Source organism: Hippocampus zosterae, chromosome 14 (genome assembly GCF_025434085.1).
Source record: "Hippocampus zosterae strain Florida chromosome 14, ASM2543408v3, whole genome shotgun sequence".
Lineage (NCBI taxonomy): Eukaryota > Metazoa > Chordata > Actinopteri > Syngnathiformes > Syngnathidae > Hippocampus > Hippocampus zosterae.
This window is the reverse complement of record NC_067464.1, coordinates 7,230,243-7,253,066: the sequence shown is the minus strand read 5'-3', so window position 1 is coordinate 7,253,066 and position 22,824 is coordinate 7,230,243. Positions and strand designations below refer to the sequence as shown.

The 22,824-nt window shown below is 42.1% G+C and overlaps 1 protein-coding gene and 1 long non-coding RNA gene across 3 annotated transcripts in view; one reads left to right on the top strand and one right to left on the bottom strand.

Annotated features, from left to right (window-relative positions):
* fsip1 (fibrous sheath interacting protein 1) overlaps positions 1 to 22,824 on the top strand; it is a 30,860-nt gene that overhangs the window by 3,717 nt on the left and 4,319 nt on the right. For both annotated transcript variants that reach the window (XM_052086321.1, XM_052086320.1), the window contains exons 7-8: positions 1,993 to 2,148; positions 16,718 to 16,870. In XM_052086321.1, the coding sequence (XP_051942281.1) occupies positions 1,993 to 2,148; positions 16,718 to 16,870 (309 nt within the window). The remainder of the gene's footprint in view (positions 1 to 1,992; positions 2,149 to 16,717; positions 16,871 to 22,824) is intronic.
* On the bottom strand, positions 16,334 to 21,448 carry LOC127614903 (uncharacterized). The gene is made up of 3 exons (XR_007966737.1): positions 19,716 to 21,448; positions 17,215 to 17,400; positions 16,334 to 16,846 (listed from the first exon to the last, which is right to left on the bottom strand). It is a non-coding gene; the product is annotated as an uncharacterized LOC127614903 (long non-coding RNA).

Sequence of the window (22,824 nt, the reverse complement as noted above, 5' to 3'; positions counted from 1 at the left end):
TAGTTGAGCAGTAGGCGTCTCACAGCATGACTCTACAGTTTCTACCATCTCTACTTCTTTATCTTGATTCGTTTGTTTTTCCCAAATAGCACTTTTTGGCAGCCGTTAGGCCTGTTGGGAAGCATTAATCTTTCACATACGTTTCCTTTTAGCTTGACTCCATCAGCTTTGCATACACGGGAGGCCTCCAAATTTTTCCCGATACCATTGTACTTTATTTATGACCTTTACTATTTTTTTAACAAATACCACAGTGGTTGTAGTGGCAGCTACCGAATGGATGGGAATGCAGTTGCTCAGATTTCCGTATTTTACTGGCTAGATGACTTCCTGTGATTGCAAATCATGCTATCGCGAATGATCATGACGGCACAAAACCCATTATTTATGTCACTGGGACGTGACATGGGACTTGAGTTCCAGTTCTGCGTAGAATCCAATGGGACACATGAACTCGACATTCCTGCTCTGTTTGCCATTTACACTTCTCGCAATGTTATTTATATCTGTTAAACTAAGGCAATGCATTTACCAGGCCATAATCATTGGAACCGATGTAGACATGTCACCACAAGTTGTCTTTGCAATATGGGAGGAATTATGTACGTACTATTCTAACACATACAGTACATAAACCAGATGGGAACTTTTTTTTTCCCGCTCTTTGAACTCTAACGTAAATGTAATCTTTACAGATGCCAGAAAAAAGGTGTCGATTTGAGGTGCAGAGCAGGATGCACTCAGCACTTGATTGGGGCACTACCTCTGTTACCCAGTCCTGCAAAGTCTCTTCAAATACATCCCATTTAGGTTCATCTTTGTATCTATGCTGCATTGAGAATAACACTCAGATAAGCGCAGACTTCTCCAAGTGCCACATTTTTTAAAAATGTCTCACTTGTTGGACTGAATAATTGACAATCTTCAAAGACATGCTGTTCCAAGTACGTACATTGTTCCAGTCAGGGCAAATGGGAACATCCAGTTGGGTCCAGAGGCAAGACATTTTTCGGCCTATGCTGTTTCCCAGCCGCTGTCAATCCCAAACCTAGATTAAAAAAAAAAAATCATATGTGTGGGTTTCATTAGGAAGGCATCCGGTGTAAAAACTGTCCCAAACGTATCAATTAAGTGACTCATAACCCGTTTCTTGTGAATTTTGACTCATCAACTAATGCGCTGGGTATAAAATAATCCAGTATTGGCTCGGTCCCTTTAGGTGGGCTATTTCACCCAATTTGGGTTCCCATTGAGATGTTCATTCATCTTCCGAGCCGCTTGATCCTCACTGGGGTCGCGGGGGGTGCTGGAGCCTATCCCAGCTGTCTCCGGGCAGTAGGCGGGGGACACCCTGAATCGGTTGCCAGCCAATCGCAGGGCACACAGAGACGAACAACCACCCACGCTCACACTCACACCTCGGGACAATTTAGAGTGTTCAATCAGCCTGCCATGCACGTTTTTGGAATGTGGGAGGAAACCGGAGCACCCGGAGAAAACCCACGCAGGCCCGGGGAGAACATGCAAACTCCACACAGGGAGGCCGGAGCTGGAATCGAACCCGGTACCTCTGCACTGTGAAGCCGACGTGCTAACCACTGGACTACCGGGCCGCCCCCATTGACATGTTTAAAGTGGAAATCAACAAAACACACTAGTTTGTCTTTTCCCTAAACACAAAATGTATTGTGACATCCGTCGATCACACTTTCCTCACTCATCAGAGAAACAGTTGCATCATCCAATTCTGATCTAGATCTCGTCTCACCTCTTAACGCCAATGACCTCATCACTCTTCCCACCGCTTTCCCTCTCCAGGGGCAGTTGATTCTGCATTGGCAATGCTGTGAGGATAGGCGTGACCCACTATCTCATCATTGTTACCAAGTGACAAATATGCAATTTTGAGCATCTCTCGTTGAGGTTGTCACAAAATAATTGAAGCCAATCCCGACGGTCTATGACTCAAGTCAACTTATGCGCGTCTTCCAGGAGGACATGTGGGCCGTGCCCGTTTCGGCAAGCCAGGGTTACACCCCGGAGACGTCTGACCTGCAGCGGCTGATTGCCATTGACTCCAAACTTCGCCTTTTCCAGCCTGACGTAGAACTTCCCTCATTGCAACGCTCCTATGCACTCCTAAAAGAGGTACGCTTCCAACAGAACCGCATCTTATACTGTGGCAGAAATAGTTCTTATCGTGCTCCTTGACTCTTGCAGACAGGATTCAGAGCTGATAGGATGCAACGTCATTAAGCTTAAATACAACCCAGCAGGGCATCAACGGCAACATCATGTCAAATTCTTTCCAATTAATCTTCGGGGAGTCTCGGCACTATTTAGGTATTAGGAAAAAATGGAAAAGTGCTTGCTGGGGTAATGACTTTTCCATTTTCATTTCCACATTAAATTACGCGCATTGTGCTTCTTGTGCATTTTCCCCTGAGAAATTTTCATCGGGCTCAGCATTGTTCAATCATGATTAGCGATGTTGTGTTTTGGACAAACAAGTGACTCAAGTTTAAAGACTCACAGGGATGAGCAGAGTACAGGCTACGATGCAAACGCAGCAATCTCAAATCAGCAAATATATGATTGAGAAAAATCACAAGCACCATTTTGAGGTAACCGCCCAGTTTATGCAGCGTACCCAAGTTGACATCGTTTAAAATATAACCATTATTTTTGTTGCGTGGAGGAAAAATGGCTGTGCCTAATGTCAGGAGCACATGGAAATGACCAAAATCCAAGTTTCCTCCCTGTAGATGTTTTGGCAGACTTTCACTACGTCCACCTTCAGTTTCTGTCTTCAGTCAGTGAAAAGTATCTTCTTTTCGGTTGCAATCAGGACACTGTCTGGACGTTGAACAGAATATTCCATTGCAATGATAGCAACTATTTTTGGGCTTAGTACTTTCATTTAGGATCGTCTGTATTTGAGAGGGGCCTGTGAGAAAGACGTTAGACCAAAGAGGGAGTTTCTTTGCCTCTGCCACGGTATTGCAGGGATGTCATGCACTGTTGTGACCATTCCACCATGTCTGACTGCAAACGACCCTCATCCCAGTCACTCTTGATTTTGCGAAATAATCCCATCATGAGCATCTGTTCTACATTTCACAAAGCAAGGCCCAGGAAAGACGATAAGTAGTCTGTAATAGGAGGATAAGTAGATCGCAGCGTGTCATGCCCCGTCATGACTTTTCCAGCGTGTTTTACTACGAGCAAACGTCAACCAAATTACTTCTGACCTTTCTAAATAATCCCATCATGACCAGCTGTTGTACATTTTGCAAAGCCAAAGCCACGAAAGACAATGAGTTGTTCTACCGAATACAACACCAACCAGCCCCTCCTTTTCATTTTCTCCTTTTGCCAGCACTTTGCACCCCATCTTCCCGCAGGTTTGTGTACAGTCGCTGTTAAAATGCAGTTGGACTTTGAAAAATCAATCCAAAAATGATCGCAGGTTAATCACATGGGTAATTTACATTTGTAATACTTATTTTAGTAATCGGGCTTAAGTCACTTCACCAAACTGGAAGACAGGTTGTCAGACTGCCTGTGTAAGCAGCGACAACTACGGGCTGATGACAAGACAGTTTGAACCTTCATTTGCTGGCTTCTTAAAACAAACGTGAAATAGGTGCATATCATTGATTTATACAAACTGTATATGACAGGTGTCAAAGTCAAGGCCCCGTGGCCAGATTCGGCCCGCCACATCATTTTATGTGGCCCGCGAAAGCAAATCAAGCATATCAAGTTCGATGATGCGCGTGCTGAAGTCTGAACTAAAAAAATCATTAAAGTCATTATTCTTGACTTCTGATTTTGAAACTAGTTCTCCATCCATTTGTTGTGCGCTGCGTATGTAATATGTGGAGGGGATTCATGTATATGGTTTCCCCAAATTCATAACAGCCCTCCAAGGGAAACCGTAACTACAATTTGGCCAGCTACAAAAAATGAGCTTGACACCCCTGCTGTATATGATATGATTCTTGTAAACACAAACTAAGCCAAGACGTCGGATATGGCCATCTTTGTGCAGAGGTGTGCTGAACTAGAAGGAAGTGCTTTGTCCCGTTTTTAACCCTTTCGGGGACAGCGGTACTGTGGTCACAGCTTCTCATGTCATCCGGTTACAGGGTGCATGAAAGGGTTAATCAGCATTTATTGTGACTTACCACGTGTATCGTATGTTAGCTGACAAATTAAGACTTTTACAAAGTTGGTGCGTTGCCTTTCGAAAACGGCACGTTTCATTGAGTTTCCAGTTTGATCTTTATCTCATTCTCACATCAAACAGTGACGACAAAGTCTTTATTTTCAGGCCAAACGTCCAGACGCAGATCGTATGTTTGGTCACGATTCCAAGTGTGTGTTAAGGGTTATCTCACGATTTTCGCTACATGGCACGCTCATCCTTGAAGAACAAAACCGGAGAAAAAAAAAAACCAAATAAAATCCCCCACGACATTTTATGTTTTATAAAGCCAAATAATTTTCCAGCGTACGTTTGTGAGCCAGCATATTATACTATGGCATACGGGACTAATGAGAATAATTGAAGCCAATTGCTTAGATCGATATCCACATCCGCCAAAAGTGATATCTGTGGCCTAATTTTATCCGTTTAAAAAAATCCTCTGAAGTGGAAATGATGAATAAACCGTTCGAGGTGAGGCCTGATGTGCACTTGATCATGCCAAGCGATCTGCATGCGATCATATAGATGAGCTAAGTGAACATGACAAGTAGTCCACTAATATCAGATCATTTCAGTGTCATGGTAAGAAAGTCAACTCGCTGATTCAGCTAAAGGCATCCACCATCAGAAAAATAACAAGTTGTCTCCTCCATCCTGTAGACAGCAAGGACAGCTCACGATTGAAATTGTCTCGAGTCTTTTCACAAAAGACAATCCAGCTCTTGTTTGAGTCCCATGCTATGAATGAACCTTTGGCTACTCGTGCAAAAATGTGTTATTAATGGCCAGCTGGATGTGTTACTTTCAATGACCTATTTTCCCCCCCTTGCCTTTAATCTTGTAAGTTTCAAAAGATTTTGGGAAACTCAAATTCTCTATCATCCATCTGTCATCTGCTCTGTATTAGCGCTGACATGGTCATTGCAGGTATTTTTCAATAATCTCGACAATGACACAGTCAATATGCTCCGATGGGATGTCGCATAACGAATACATCAAAGCATCAAGTCGCAAGATGGTGCTCACCACACTTGTGCCCTAAAAGTGTCTGAACCTGCCAGATTCTATTAAAGGGGATGGCTCCTCCAGTCTAAATCTCTTCCAAAGAGAGTTATTCTCACAGCATCGGTGGCGGTAAACCCTCAAGGTGGTCATAAAAGCAAATGTGCTTTGTTTTGTGGTGAACTTTGTTCTCTGCAGAAGCTGGCACAAGTCAGCACTCCCCAACTAGAACCAGCTAGACTGCGGGTAGGAGCAAATACAAAACAAAGTAGTTTTTGGGGTTTTTTATTTTTTATTTTTAAGCACATTTGATGCCAGACTACTTCCTGTCCTACTTTCTTTAATCGGGCAATGTCGCAGGGATCCTCATAAGTCCTCTGTCCCTCGTGGCTCTTATTAGGATGAGTCAAGAAGGATGAGTCAGGACTCACACTTGTGACTTTATGTTCTGATCCTTTCATTACACAATGAGTGTGAAAAACAACTACAACGCAGCCACTCAGTAGTGGACTCAATGTCGGACATGTTTGATTGGAGATTCGGATTTCTGGATAATGCAGTTCCATTCGTGTCCTGTAGGTGGGCACTGAACTACCACTCACAGGAAGCCTAACCCCCAAAAGCCAAGACGATGCGAGGCATATCTTAATACACTACTTTACAAAAAGTTGAACGTAAAATTTTAGGAATAGCCCAAATGCACTGTAACCTGTACAGGTTGATCGACATTGACATTCTCTCATCTTTTGAATGCACATGCCCAACGTCAACTGTTCAATGTTTCAGCCCGTTTTAGACAACAGCAAATTGCGCAGAAAGTATTGAAGCATTGAACACTTAAGATACGTGCACTCACACATTTAGAAACGGTCATATTAACCTTTTCATGCACCCTGTAATCTGATAAACACGATAAGCTGTCCACTGTAGTAACCGCTCTCCCTGCATCTTCAAGGTCGCTAAAAAGGTAACAAGCCTCGAGCTTTTCACACCTTGGCGGAGGTAATCGAAGTTGTAGCCTGTCTGGTAAAGAAGAAAACAGTGATTTTGCCCAGTTGAGCCCAGCTTTTTAGGTCTTGTATCAACCAAGTCCTTGCTACAACGTTTTTGTCAGCCCCCAAAATCAGAATCTAATTACAGGGTTGCTTGAGGTTAACGAGGAGGACCGGCTCCAGAAAGGGAAGAAGGTTTTCTCTTTCATTGGCAAATATTAAGACACGCGGACAGACTTACAACGTCTCCGGTGCACTAGCAAATTATTTTGTACCCAAAATTCACATGCTTTGCCAAACGTCATCCTATGAAGGCTCAGCCATCTCTCTGAAATTCAACAAGATCAGGTCAAAACAATTACTAATTATTAATGTAGGCCCTTTTCATCAGGGCATGTTCATCAGCCGTGCGCCTACAGTGAACATTAATGAATGCCTTATGGTTGTTCCAGTCATTTTAAGTCGCTTTGATGGCATCACTTTGGTTTTAATTCACAAGGTCACCAGCTGTTTGTTTGTACTTGGTTAGCTGTGTTCCGATAAAAGGCAATGAGGTCACATCATGTGGTAGGTCAGGAGCCCTGATGATTTTAACCACAGGCAATTTGAAACAAGTTTTCGTCATGAACGGTGCTTTTGGCCAACGTAACGTGGTCGACTATTTTTGGCTCATCATGTAATTAAATAATACCACGACCGCAACTTTCTGTTGGATCGTCATCTCAAATGTCAATGACGCTTTTTTTTTTCACTATGGATGGAGGGTTGATTAAAATAGGTTAAACCAGAGAGTTCTATAAAAATGATTTTATACCTATCGACTGTTTATGCAGCACTGTCTGCAATTCTAAAAGAACCATTTAGGAGCACTCTGGAGCCCTGTCAACTGTGTCATTAGCTTAGCATAATGGCTGAACTCAACCTGTCCCTTGCGTACCCTCTATTCTTTGTAATTATGTCCCATTTAAATTACATTTAGTAGTTTTATAATACCACGCTCATCAAATCGAGATTGGAAACCTGCACCCAATTTCTCACTGGCCACGAAAATGTGGGCCACATTGTTCTTGACTGTTCACTGCACGTGTCAGTGGAAGTGCAAAAGACGCTTGAACGTAGATTCTGTCCAGATGCGCTTGATATCCAACATTGGCAGTCCTGAAGATCTGTTCAGTTGTTTGCCGTGTCTGTGTCATTCATTGGACAACGTTGAGATTACCATATGTTAGCTAAGTGAGACTGATGAAATTGGGCATAGCCTTTGAAACGGGGTTTAGAATGGAGGAGGGGGGGGGGTCACATTTTAGTCAGCACGGGTCACTAAAAGCTTCTTCATAATGAGCTAATTTATGGATGAAAACTCGTTATTCATTTTACAGTATAATTATCGTGTTTTGCAGGGTGGTAGGTGGAGGGCTCCAAAAAAAGCAGGGAGACGGGGAGGAGCAGGGTGCCTGACCGAGATGTATTTAACAAAATGTAAACATGAATACACTGGAGAAACTAACTCAAAAACTCCCTCAAATAAAGTCCAGAAAAAATACACAAGAAATCAAAGTAACAAAAACCTAAAACAGAAAACAAAATACGACGCGCACACAGTAACACAGACACACAACAGCAACAATGATCCGACACCAACTGGTCGGGCACGGATTCCTTTTAACACAACACAAACTAATGACACAATGACCAACAGGTGTACCACTGCAGGAGGAGCCCTAAAGTGCCACCTGTTGGTCACAAACAGAACTACCCTAACAATAACTATGAACTAAGTGTAGGACTGAGCCCTAAGTTGAAACCACCCCTAAGGATATTTTATAATGACCAATATTAACCCTTTCGGGGACAGCGGTTACTGCAGTGGAGACCTTATCCTGTTATAGGGTGCATGAAAGGGTTAATCGAATAAAGCTGTAAACATACCCCATACTATAATCCCCAAACACTTTCATGTAATTTCCACTCATCAACATGAGCCTTAAAAATAAATGGCTCTCAGATCATTTGATTTTGCTTCTTGAGAGCCACTCAGCAGAGAACAAACATAAGAGGCGACAATTTCGTCGCTTCCAGGCTAAACTTAGCTCCTCCCCTATACAGTCGAAGATGTAACACTTCGACATACTTCCTGGTCACTGATTTACACTTTGCCGTTAAGCCAAGGCTTTGGCGCATCTTGTAGTAGCTTAGCTTCCATCAAAAGCATAATAAAATTTTTTTAAAAATAGGTGAGTTTTTCAGTGAATAGCTAAGGGTAGGTTCTGCCGGAAAAAAAAAGTCGATAGGGGTTCGTTCTACTACTATTTTACATCATTTATACCTGAATATAGAATTTGCATAAAGTCACTATTTCTATTAGTGAGCAAAAAAACTACTATGGTAACATTTTTAAATGTCATACAAGTGTAAAAAAAAAAGCCGCTGTTCTTCATCTAACCTGAAAGAAAAAACGTTTTATTGTCTGCGTTTCGTGTTACGAGGTGGACTCGGAAGGTAAAACGAGCATGTGAAATGTCCAAGTTAAAGTGTAAAAGGAAATTAACCACGGTAGAGGTTTAAAATTACTGCAACAGTACCTTAACTATTGCACATCTCACATGACATGGTGAGGCTGCGCATTCTTTTGGAGCAAGCGTGAAAAAACAAACAAACAAAAAAAGGACAAGTAAGAGTTAATTCTTTGATTCTCGTGATTTATGCCAAAGTCTCGCTTGACACGGTTGATTCCACTGTTTTTAATGTAATGTAAAGCTAACTCATTTTGTTTTATCTAATATACATAATTTATCTGAGCAACGAACAATGATCCAATTTCCATTTCATTGCTGAATCCTCCACTACCAGACGTTGAAGCCTTGCCACTGGCAGCAGAATCTTGCAGACTTACGAGTGAACGCCGTCTTGGTGGCGAACCAACAAACTCCTTCATGTGCAATCATTTTCATCCACCGCAGACATAAATTCTCAAATACTGGATGAAATTCTGCAAAGGTATTTCGAAACCCAGCGAATATTTCTTGCGATCCAACAAAAATAAAGGGCCTTGAAGGATCACCATTGTGAAAAGTCCAAAATAAAACCAACCAAATGATCACACCACTCAATATCCTTTGCATTGTTTAGCAAATACTGAAAACAGCCAATGTGGCGTTAGTGCAGTATCACATTTGTGGACGTAGGATGCATCACATCCTTGTCGTCTTTTCCAAAGAGATTTCTCCGGACCACCCTCACTTCTGGAAAAAACAAAAAGTCCCGATGATCCACAAATGAATAGCTCCTAATACTTCAGGAATGTTCAGCTATTGGCATTCGACAAGTAAGAGGAGTCTCGATCTGTCAATATTTGTGGCGAATTCGAAAGGTGTTTTGAACGTTTGGGAGCGAAAAGTCAAAAACGGCCACACTGATAGGAGGATGGTGATTTTACTCTTGAAGATTTTCTTGCAAAACCTATTCACGTTATGTAGCGCGCAGCTGTGTCCCAGACACCTCAGAACTTGGCAGTTACAGGTCAAAGCCTGCAAGGATGTCTGTGAGGGAAGAAATGAGAAAAAGAGAGCGCAGTCAAGAGTCTCAGCCATCGCTTCCGAACAGCTCTCACAGGGTGTGCTTGTGGCAAGCCAAAGCATGTGGACAAGCCTTGGCTGGTGGCCCCAGTCCACGTGGCACATGCGGAGTCTTGACTGCGCCATCCGCAGGCAACCAGAAAAAGTAGAATCGCATCGACAGAGCAGACTGTTCTCAACAACACCAGCCATGGTCAGGTGACTCAGCCAAACTGGAACAGAAACTTAATTACGCTTAGCCAAAGGCAACATGCGCCGCCACTCTACAGACTATTTTAGACTTGTGCTCCCAATATGTTGGAACCAAGCAAGTAATGTTCGAGCTCCAACATAATGAAGATACCCGAATAACGAATAATAATAATGTCGACGGATTTGGAATTGCACAGTAATTTATGGGGAGCCCGACCAAACTGTTGTGCTTACGCTTGAAACAACGGTAAAATTAGATTTCATTGAAGTCTACTTGTCTGATGTGCCATTTTTTAACTTTTCCAACGGCAATAAGATAAATCTTACAAACAACACAAATCATTTGTGGTTCCTCATAACTTGTCTAGCAAGCACGGCAAAGTAAACCTCATTCGGTTTCCTGGTTGTGCCGCTTGTTGAAAGGCAAATATAGAAGGTAAATGTGGAGAGAAATTTGTTTGCTACATTTATAACCCAAGTCATTTTCAACATTTTTAACTTTGGTGTCATAAATGGGTGCTTTTCGAGTCCTTCTGGTTTAAGACAACGTTTGTCACGTTTCATGATGGTGGGGGACCCCAAAAGGCAGGCAAGAGGGAGGAGCAAGGTGTACTTGAAAGATTGTATTAAAACACAGAGAAAACTAAATCCAAAACAAACAGTCCAAAGGATCAAACAAAAACCACGGCAGAAGCTCAAAACTAATCGTAACAGAGACATGACCTAAACACGACACCAGCAAAGAAACAAAACAAGCAAACAATGACCCAACTGAGTGGCCGGGTGGGAGTCCTTTTATACTACAAATGACATAACGACCAACAGGTGTGCAGCTGTAGGGGGAGCCCTACAGTGCCACCTGTTGGTCACAAACAGAATCATGACAACGTTACGCTAACTGAGAACAGTCGACCAGCCAATCGCAGGGCACGCAAAGACAAACAATGTCACAACCACAACTAGGGACATAATTTTATTAAAAATATCACGACACATCCACTTAATAACGATGTTAGTTTTTCTTTTTAGTTTAAAATGGCTTACCGTAACCAGAATTCAGTGTTGCCAAAGGTACAATCCTGGTCGGTTAATGCGCCTTTTGGCATTGTGGATCCAGCCAAAGGCTAGTTGCCGTGGCTACCGTTCTTGTTGCTCATCCTCTACTGTAAATGGAAGATGAGGAAGAAGAACAGCGTATGCAAGGGCAGGAGCGGTGCTTGTTGCGCCTGACTTTACAGGATTTAGAATCGTGAAAGGGAATAGTGTATTGGGCGGGTTCGTAATGGCTTAATAGAAGCATAAATAAACCTCGTCTACCTCTACTTGGCGGAAATTCACATATTGCGAGGATCATGGAAGGTATCAAAAAGTGAGGGAACACTGGATTGAAAATTCAATTCTGTGCCTTGCCGCCACTTGTAGGACCATGTAACAGCAGTGACCACAATTTGGGCTTGTTTTTGGCAAAAGCCTCTTTTTCTTCAAACAAAACAATACAAACAAAAAAAAAAGTCCCCTTGGCATAATTATCCCCATTTGTGGTTTTATTTTGTCTTGCGCAACGGTACATCATCTCGCCACTGCATCTGTTTGCCTTGGTGTCCCAGTGACACTTGTGTGGAACATGTTGCACTAAAAAAATTGATCACGTGTGCAATGTGCTTGCCTAATCTTCTGAAACGCGTTCAAGTAGCACACTGACCCTGTTTATTCGTTCATGCTTCATAACGGTTGGCAAGCCGTCTGCTCCCTCAAACTGCGGTGAAGTAAAATGAGCTTCGCGGTAACGTGCGTACATGTTCTCTGGAGGTGTCGCATCCCGCATGACCGATCGCGTTCAATTTATACTGACATCCATTTTGCAAGTGGACGACTATTTGGAGTCTCTAAAATGTGCTTCTTCCAATCGGGCAATTTAAATCAACTTATGGGGCTCAGCAGCCCAAACCCCAAATTATTCATCTGATGTTTCTTCAATAGTTTGACACACTTGTGTTGAAAAATATAATTGTGTTTGACATGTTTTTTCATCCTTCCCAAAAGTCTTGTGACCCAGATAGCGTTGGTGGTGGGAATGCCGGAGAGGCATGTCAAGAAGCTTCTTCAAGAAGAATAAATGCCGTGACGTATACTAACAATCTCTGGAGTTTGTTAAGGTCACGATTTGATATTCACGCCAACAAGTGACTCATAACTACATTTAGCTGGTACAACTGCACGGACTAATCTATTCAGATTTACCAGCGCCTTGACCATGAAATGTAAACATGCGTTTATTATTTCTTACGGAGCAAAGCAACAAACAGGCTTCAGACCAGAGAGACATTTAAAACGAATCCCCGTGTCAATATCCAAACCAGAGATAAATGGAAGGAAAATAACATGTGTCCGTAAGTTGTGGACCACCATGTGTTGCCAGACCGGCCTCAGTGCATCCTGACAAGTTCGTGGAACGTGACTGCGGGGATTAAAGACATTTTCTTGAAAGACATTCCATTATTTTGGTGTTCTGATGGGGTAGTGCAGAGGTTTGTCCTAATACTTCTTCCAAAAAGTCCCACAAGTATTCAATTAGGTCACAGTCTGGAGATTGTTCCCGATCACGTCCGAGCGCACACCATCCTGTGACCCCTCGGTTCTGCATGACGGCATCTGTGTGTCATATTGTCCCAGTTACTTGTTCTTTCTGTGTAGTCTTCGAACCAGCTCGTAATACAACACAAATGTGCATCTTTTGTTTTTAATGTTGCCGAGGGGGTTACGACGACTACTACGACCATTAGCACTTGATCAAATCATAAATTTTCATTTGTTGAAAAAAAAATACTACTCGTTTGGAGTCGTGTATAGCTAGATCTGCAATAATAATGCGGCCACATTTCTAATGAGGATCAGTGTGATAAAAAAAAAAATAGGTGGACAAATGGGTAGCGATTCTGAATTCACTCGACTGCTTCTATTTAAGTTACAGGTGTCAAATTCAAGGCCCATGGGCCAGATCTGGCCCGCCACATCATTTGATGTGGCCCGAGAAAGCAAATCAAACATGTCGACTTATATGATGCTTGATTAAATCCATACCATAGTGTCAAATTCAAAATATATACGAGTGTTTTCTTGTTACCCAAACCCTCATTACAGCAACTTAAACTACAGTTGAATAAATCTTCATTCTTGACTTTTTCATATGGTCTCACAGTCATAATTGCGCTCCAAGGGAACCGGCAGCTATAATGTGGCCCGTGACAAAAATGATTTTGACACCCGTGGTTTCCGTCATACAAAGTGTGCTCATGACAAATCTGAGGTGGAATTAGCAATTTTTGTTGATTTACTTTTTTTTTCTCCATCTCATGGCTGCACAAAATAAAATTATCTGTAGTAGGTAGATGAACAGTAAGTAAGACAGTAAAAAATGTATCAGGCAGTGGATTTTATTTTGTGAAAATACAAAGTGAAATTGATTTTTTTTCTTAATTTCATCTTGTAGTTGCACAAAATAAAAATTATTTTATTTTAATTTATTTTATTTCAAAGCAAGCATTTAGTGGTGTGAGAATTGTGGTAAAAACAGTCTTGAATTTAGACTCTTCCCCCCCCCCCCACCTCCCCCCGCTTGAAACACTATATTTTCATCACAGGGGTCTGACCTGCATGTAGTGCTGGATTTTGTAGTCTTGATTAAAGTGGTCTTTACTGGAGCTCACTTGTTAAATAAGCCTTAAATAGAAGCTGTCATTAGTTCCACCAAGAGAGACGAGGAGATGAGAGATACTGCAAGTCCGGGGCTCAGTATATTATATTTTTACATTTACTTTTAAGTTGTATTGGTAAGGATTCCCCTTCCACCGCTACCCCATATTGTATATGAATTATACTGTATTTAGTAGTCTTAATTCAGAGCAATGATTCCAAGTCCACTGTTCAGGCTAAACTTAAATCATAATACCGTAGTAGAAAGAATAAACCAAATCTTAACGTTTACAGTTGCTCAAAGATGAGTAGTTTTTAATGAATAATTATTGAGCTGTATGCGACTACCGATTGAGTTGTTGACGTTTTATGCAACGTCCATACATTTTAATTTCATGTGTGTATGCCACAAAATTGGAGAATTCAACAAATTGCACTGGACTGGCACTCCAAAAACAACCCTGCGGGTTGACAGCTTCCTCTTTGCCTGACCCTATCATTTTTTACCCAGTCATTGCTTTTATAGGATATATATTTAGAGAGGTCCAAACAATCATTCAACCACAAGTCATTTGCTGACAAGCCTCCACTTCTAAATGGACCCATGACAAATTGAGCTGTCAGCGAAATCTTTCTCCCATATTTCAGTATTACTGGATTAACCTGGGCATCAGTAACCAAAATAATTTCATCAAGAGCTTTTGGAATAGTTGGGGTTGATAGATCATTGGAATAATGTAGCCAAATTGCAAATGGAAATTGTTATCTTTTTGATTTGTAGCTTTATTGTCATTCGTTTTAATTCATTTTTGAAATAGAGGCTCAAAAAGATACGTATTTTTTTCAATTAATCTTCAGGACACTACTCCATTGTTCCCCCCACATGGAATAAGTCAAGTCAAGTCAAGTCAACAGTATTTATAGAGCACTTTCAAACAGCCATCGCTGCATACAAAGTGCTGTACATGGAGCGATTTAACATATACAATAAACAGTAAGACGAATCAGTAACAAGTAATAAGTAATAAATCCACTCTACGAGGTTTCGTTCCTTGCTAACATTATCCTCCAGTGAGGAGTGCTGTCTTCTTGTCAACAGACATCAGATTATTCTTTCGTTTACTCCCCCCGCCCCAACTCCTTATTCTCTTTAGGTCAATGTTGAAATGTTTAACAGCTTGAATTCTTTTCACTGCATACAGCTGTAAGCTACCCAAAACTCCCTCTCAGCGACAATTTCCAATATCCGTATTGCTTTGGCATCGAGTGATGTTCATTCATTTGATGCTTCTTCTCATGCCAAATTCTTATGGATTTAGTAGTTGTATTGGAAATATTCTTTAAAATATATTATTATTACCACCCGCAAAAAGGACATGTCTAATCCAAAGAGATTTATTATTTTTTGTTCCATTTCCAAAACCCACAATCTCAGATAAATGCAAATTCATGCTAAAAGTGTGGTTGTCCACACAGTCAGTTCAATCCACCAAAAAGCAACTAATCAATCATTTTTTTCCCCATTATTTACTCCAAAATGCAAACGATACTTGCTCCCAAATATCCTCTTTAGTCTCTATTCAGTTCACATGATACTCTCAAAAGGCACACTGCACACACTTCCGCTCACCTTTTTCTGTAAGGTGCCGTTTCCCCCAAATTTGATGTACTTCTCCATGGGGTGCAGAGAATGGAAGTCCATGTTAGTGTGACGTTGCGTGGTGGTGGTGGACCCCAAAAAGCAGGCAGGAGGGAGGAGCAGTGTGGTGTACTTGAAGAAGTGTATTGATAAAACACAGAAAACTAAATCCTAAACAAAGTCCTAACAACAAAACGAATCCAAAGTATCAAACAAAACCATGACCGAAACTCAAAAAACTAGAACATAACCATGACAGAAACAAACACAGGACAAGCAAACAATGACCCAACACTGAGTGGGCTTGCCGGGAGTCCTTTTAAACAGCTAATTACCTAACGACCAACAGGTGTGCAGCTGCAGGGAGAGCCCTACAGTGCCACCTGTTGGTCACAAACAGAATCATGACAAAAGCTTGACGGCCTTACGCAGTTAAAAACGGACGTTTCCACCGTTGTGGGAGTGAACACAGCCGCCTTGCTCCCTCAAAAAGGCTCAATCAAAGAAGCATAACTGACTCACTGAAGTCAGTGCAATAGATCAGTGTGTACAAAGTATGTTTATAAGGAACTGCAAGAAAATCTCTGTTTGCAGATGATGTAAAATTGGCCTTTGCGAAGTGGTATGGGGAGCTTTTAAAAATAAGATGATAATACTATGAATAATAATAATAATGCATTCAATGAATTGATTTCAACAATGATTCTGAGGGTTCCATGCACGCTGATGTTAAATTCTCGAATTAAATACAGTACAATGACATACACCACCACATATTAGCGTAGCGCAGAATTTCTCTGCCCGACGCCTGTTTCGAATCCACCAAAATAACGTTTACACCACCTGCGCCAACAATTTAGTCATGTTTGAATCTGGTGTAGTTCAATTTCGGTCACCAAATTATCAGGTGCGCCAGGAGTGTGAAAAAGGAAGCGCCCTCAAGTCTGTCAGAACGCCTAGCGAGGCGTAGCTCAGCCTGCCAAATCCCCCCAAAATGGTAAATAACACTTGCCTCGGCACGAAAATGAAGATGCGCAAAGTGCATGTGTGTGTATGAAAATAGAACCCCATTAGTGTCCTCTCGGCCATTTCCACAGCATGCCTTAGTCAACCCAGAGCACGCGTGTAGTTTATGTGAGGTTACGGCCATGGTATGCTTCTCGTGTGAGTATCTGATGTGATTCTTTGCTGAGCAGCGGCCGAACCACAGCAATGCGCATCTCTCAAGTCTTGAAGCAATTTCAATCTCTCAACTCAAATTAATGATGATGAACTGCTACATGGATGGACTCCCAAATGTGAGAGCCATCAGCAGCGAGTGCGATTCTAAGACAGTGCCCAAATACGTCCATATGCTCGTCGACTCCCTTGGCTCTGAGTGACAATCGATCGCGTGTCTATTGTCTATCAGGAACGTGCCTCGGACATTCACCTGAGGCATGATGGGGACCCTCAGCCAGGAGAGAAGGTCCTGCAGGACATCAAGGAGAGGAGGATGCAGGAGAAGCAGCTCCTGGAGATCCAACGGCAGCTGGACCTTCTGGGCCAGGACCAGGAGATGACAGTGAGTTGGCAGCCGCCATGTTTTCTCACACACTCACAACACAAAAATGCACTTTATCAACACGCCACCTGTGTTTCTCATTAGAACACCCTCCTTTGTTTATCTCATGCACATACATGACAAATTATAACAAGCACAAAGTTCATATCCAGTGAGGATGATGATAAACAGTTCAGCATTTGTGTCACTACAAGCCCAACTGCATCCTTGATCTCTTTTTGTTTTAAATCCTTTTGCAGCAAACTCAAGATTCATTGCATTTTTTACGATTGTGAAGTTTGCTTTGGTCAGTGCAAACACCCAAAGAAAAGGAGGATCCATCGGTGCCCTCTTGTTCAATGTACCGTTTCGTGCCGTCTTGGCATTCTTAGTCGAGACGCGATGTCCGAGCTTCACCGTGTTCCTTGGAAACCGGTTGGAGCCCAGTCAGCTTTTAGCTCCCTTCATTTGAGTTCCAAAGAAGGGCCACTCTCTCTCCCTCTTTCTCTCTCTCTCCAAACACTGTAGTTTCAGACGGCACCACGGGAACGCTTTCAAAACAAAAGGAGAAAAACTGTTAGGATGACAAAGAATGTTCCCGGAAGATTAGGCCATATTTGGCTTTGTTGGTTTTCGAGAACAAATGCCCCTTTTTTCATCCACTAGTGGCATTTGACCTCCACAAAGCATCCCCTTAGTAGCCTGCAATTTGCCCCTCCAAAAAAAGCAATTTTTGGGGGGGATAATCAAACACATGCTTTCATTCTGGCATGATGGACGAATGACTAATATGAACATAAAAGTTGAAAAGGGTCATAAAAACGGTGACCTAGCAATCACAGCTTTACTTCAAACAAGACATTATGACATGCAACCAAAACCTAACCCAGGCTTTATTGAGGTTTTTTTTTGTATCCACCCAGCAGTCAGTTAACTGCTCCTGTCTTCAGAAAGTTGGCGTCACTTTCCTGTGGACCACCACTAAAGGTTGTCCTACTTAGCGCATCAAGGTTCATCTGTTTGTGAAGATTTATTTCTCTCCATTCGGAGGGGGGCCTATTTTCCTCCCAAATTGTTTTGGATCTATAAAGTTGATTGGGTAATAGTCATGACTCAAATTTATTATGTAATGTGTAAAAGCTATCCTCCAAGTGTTCTTGCATGTGTGATGATGTAATTTAATCACTATCTCACTTTTACGACATTTATTATGAATTATATCGCACATGTTGTCCTATAAAAATAGTTAGACAAGCACGATCTAACCGATCCAGTGCAGAAGCGATGAAATAAATGCGCAGATGGACAAATGGCCTTGTCAAACCACACAACCTGTTTGGCATTCACGACGGTTGCGTTGTCAAGACTAACAGATAAATATCGTTCCGTGTCTCGGACCGGGTGAGTTGTCACACTGCAACACTACAAGTCCATACATAGTTACAAATACCGGTAGGTAAGTGCTCCTTTTGAGCCACGACGATGCTAAGCTAATGTCTATGCCGTCCCTTACTTCAATGGGACAGCCGCCTTTGCTAACATGCACGCCACGAATGTCCATGCATTGCCTTTGATTGGAAAGTCGCCCCTGCCAAGATGGCCGCCACGTAGGCACAAATCTACTGTATGTCAATGACGTGTACAGGTCAGTTTTTTGTCAGTTTATTTCATCACAGCACCGTTTATTGGTGCAGTGGACATTTGCGACTAAATCTGGAAGTTACCGACTTGGGCAGCAGTTTCGCAAAGTGCTATTTGGAGTAGACTGGACACATCAACATAACATGCCTCATAGATGGTCTTGCTAGCATGAAGAGTATTTTTGCTAGTCTGCTTCAGCACTACTGTTCAAGTAGTTGCAACAATCATGTGACACGTAGGATACAAGTTGGAACAATTACTAAAGCATCCGACTGCATTATTGAAGGGCAGAATGACAAAAAAAAAAAAAACCAAACAGCCCATATGAGTCACTCAAAGGCTATGTGTTATGGAGATAATTGGTTCAAGTTAAATTAACCAGTGGAGGCTTTGCGTGTTCCATTCATCTGCAGTCTGGACCGGGACGGGCGAACATTTCCTCGTTAGAAGGGAGTCCGAGTCTCCACAAGTTACTAATCACACCCCAAAAACCAATCAAGTGGATTTGTTGCTTGTAGCCTTTTGAAAAACAGGGTCACACAGTTGGCAACACGGTGTCGCTCTGACTAATTCACAATTCCTAGTAATGTCCTTGGACATCCTTGTAAGAAAAGCCATAAATAGCATTTGAATGAGACAGAACCACACCCATCAAACCGAGTATTTTCAACCACATTTAACAACTGGATGATGGGCGTGCTATAATTCTTCACCCTTTGTCAATTCTACCCAAAGAATCTGAGAGCTTTATAAAAAACACTTGCAAACTGTTTCAAATTGTGAGAAAGTTCCTTTGAACATCCCGTCCGTGCACGTTGTGATAGAAGTAACAATTCTTGGTCCATCAAACGGCTCAAATCAGCGCCTGTAGTCGTATGCTGACATCAACTCTTGAAACTCTAAGTGGGTGTTATTTGCCTTCCGTCAGGAGTTAACTGGAATAGCTTTAACAATCAATCCAGTCGTGGGTTTTATTAGGCTGCAACATCCGTTTTAGATAAGAGTCACGTGCAATATCTTTATATAAACACACACGTCTGTTGGCGCCACACTGACTCTTTAAGCAGAATCCTGCTATATGACAGCATCGACTTACGGCAAGGCTGCCCTGTAATGAACAGCAAGTGAACTCAGCAGCTGACCTCTTTGGTTGTAAACAGTCTACATTTGATGACTTGTTTTTAACATCAGCGATAAATGTTGATATGAAAAATATTTGACCTACATTGACTTGGATTTAGTCCCAGCTACAAGATGCATCAATGCTCAACGCGGAGGTCCGTGGCTCTTCACCGGTATTGTGCTCCGGGAGAGCGGCCACATGACGGAAGAAGCTCTTAGTATGCCTCTTCAGCCACATTCTTGCAGTCACCAGCCAATATTTGGGACCATAAGTCAGTGGTGAAATGTAAATTGACTGACACCCTAAACTCCGATGGTATGGTTGTGCCCCTTTTGGATTGGAGAGAGGAAACCATATTCTGACATTCAAGTATTTCAATCCATCCACATTTCCATCGCATTTGTCCTCATTATGAACTCGGCTTCTTGGAGCCGATCCCACTTCAGAGGCCGAGAGGCCGTTGGCAGGATAGGGGGCTTCCAACGCCCCAAACCTCAACACTGACCACGAGGTTACAATGTTACCTGAAATCATTCTAACAAAAATACAAAAATATTTAGACAAACGTCTTCATTCACAGGTTCTTGATGAATCTCATCCATATGCGGAAGCAGGAAGTAGTTGATGGTGACCCATACATCACATCACAAGGTGCAGAGAAAATTCAACGAGCCCGATGGTCCGAAAAATACAGTACAGTATTTACATTGAAACAAAAACATTAGTGGAGCTGGTTTTGCACATTATTGGATTTGAAGTTGATCAAACATGAGCATAGTTGATTTATTTCCTTTCTAGGAAAACTGCATACATGATTTGGCATTTCTTCCATTGTTGTCACTGATAAAATATTCCTCTGGAAAATATAGTCACCCTCCCCCACCCCCTCAAAAAAAGCAAACAATTCCAGAAAGAGGAGAATTCCAAAGAGTTTCCAAGGACTGACCTTACGAGGTTAGCTTCCCTGCAAACTCATCTGGCTGTGCTCCTAGATCAACTGGAAAAAGGGAGAACAATCCCGCCATTTACAGTAAGGTGGGACGTTTTCCAAAAGAGGGTTTTGCTCATAATTAGCCCAACATCATTAATCATACAGTCATGGTTTGCACTGATTTTCTGTTGTCAACCAAAATCACGGAGCTTTGCTTCCATAAGTCAGACAGTACAATGCATATGATTTCGCTGTATTTAGATACGAACCAACAAGTCAAAATATTAGGGAAACCAACGCAATCTAAAGAGATTCTACACAAGAGATGAATATGAAAATCTGCCTCGATACAGATCATTGCGGTTTTGATCAGCAATTTCAGAGATGACAGTACATGAATACTACAGAGCAATTTGCACTCTGTACTGTATCTGGTCTGTTACACATTTTCTTTTTAGTTTGTTTGGTTTGGTTGGTTTTTTTTGGTGGCATTGAAGTGAAAAAGATGGACCACGTGTGGGAAGAAGTGGGGCAAGAAGAATAGCCAGAGAATGAATAATCTCCAAAAATAATTCATTTTCAAAGAACAAAAAGACAATTGATCAAAAGTACCAAATTAACAAAAGTCAGAAAAACAAATTTCAAAGTCATAAACCACAACATAGCAGGGGAACATAGCAGACCAAAACTGTGACAATTGACAAGAATGGGAGCAAAAACAACAAACACAGACTGTAGCTAGAGGGCTGAATACTAAACTGACGAGACAGCGTGGGGACATCTGGACAAGTCATGAGTTGCTGAGGAAGCGTTTTGGTTGACACAAGGGACCAGGCTAACAACAGGTGGACCCATGGGATGCAAGAAAACAACACATTCCATGAAACACAAATAATTATAAACGAGGCAAGAAAAACACGGCCAATAACATGCTCAAATAGTGGCCTGCGCTGTCATAGTTGCGTTAACTCAACATTAACTCATTCACTCCCAAAGACGTTTTTAAACGTCTTTTCAGACTTGGTCCAGAATTGGCTGGTACCGAATGAGTTAAGGTGACAACAAAAATCTAAATAGAAATCAGCATCCTCCCCGTCTGCATGCCCAAGATCTTAATTATTCCAATCATCATTGATCTTTTTGGATTTTTTAAAAAATTTTATTTTTACATACAATTCACAGGTCATTGCGGCGCTTATGTGCAATCGTTATTTTGTTGACACAGCAAAAGTCCAAGGGGGGTAGCCCAGCGGATTGCGGTGGTAGTAATGTACTCTATCATAGTCTGTTTTGAACGAAAGCAAAGACCGCAGCACATGTAGAGCCATTAACGAAACTATGTGCATCGGAAAGCCACTTTTTATGAAAGGATCATTCCTGTGGTGAAATATTGCTAACATGCTGAGGTCAAGTGAGGACAAGGTGGTTGCGAGCCTCTGGACAATAAGTGCACTTGGAGTGGTACCCAAAACCCATCCCATCATCCTGACAGTTGACATACTTCCACGTTGGATGATATCATAAGTTTGCTAATGAAGAAAACATTGCTGGCCTTCATTGTAAGAAATTGCACATGTGTTGAGGGGAGCACATGGATCGAATATTGCCCTGTGAACCGAGTACAAGCGGACCCAGGGGTGCGTTGACTTATTCGACTCATGTCAGTGACCATGAAAGCCGAGCGGCTTCACAATTTGTGTCAAGCCAAACTGCGTCGTCCTGTGTGCGTACAGGAGCTGAACAGTGAGCGGTTCTTTTGCTGAACTACTTTGCGTTTGACATGCCGCCGTCAAAGTGAGACTGGATAGCTTCAGGTCGCCGTCTATTCCTTGGTCGACAGAAAACTAAATAGTTTCTCACCAGCAACGGAGGTGGGAAGACAAATGACTTCACGCATGAGAGCCAAATACAAAGGCACAGTCTCTGCTCATATGGTTTGTGTCTCGTTGTTGGACACAAAACAACGGGGCCCGCGGGTTCTGCTTCTGGTTCTGGCTACCAGCTGGTAGAGAAAAAGCTCAAAGGGAACATTATTGGGATGCTTGGAGAATGGGGGCAATGAGACAGAGAGAAAGGCCACTAAAATATTATCTTCTGCCACTTCGTCTGTCTCCTTGTTGAGCTTTTTCGACTCAACATAGTTGTTCCGTCTGTGATAACTCACAGTGGAATAAGTGTGCGATCCGGAAGAGCATACATAGCGTGTGTTTTCTTTGGAAACTTCCAACACGTGCCACGCACGGTCTCTACCGTAGTCTGAATTGAAAGCACAGACTTTTA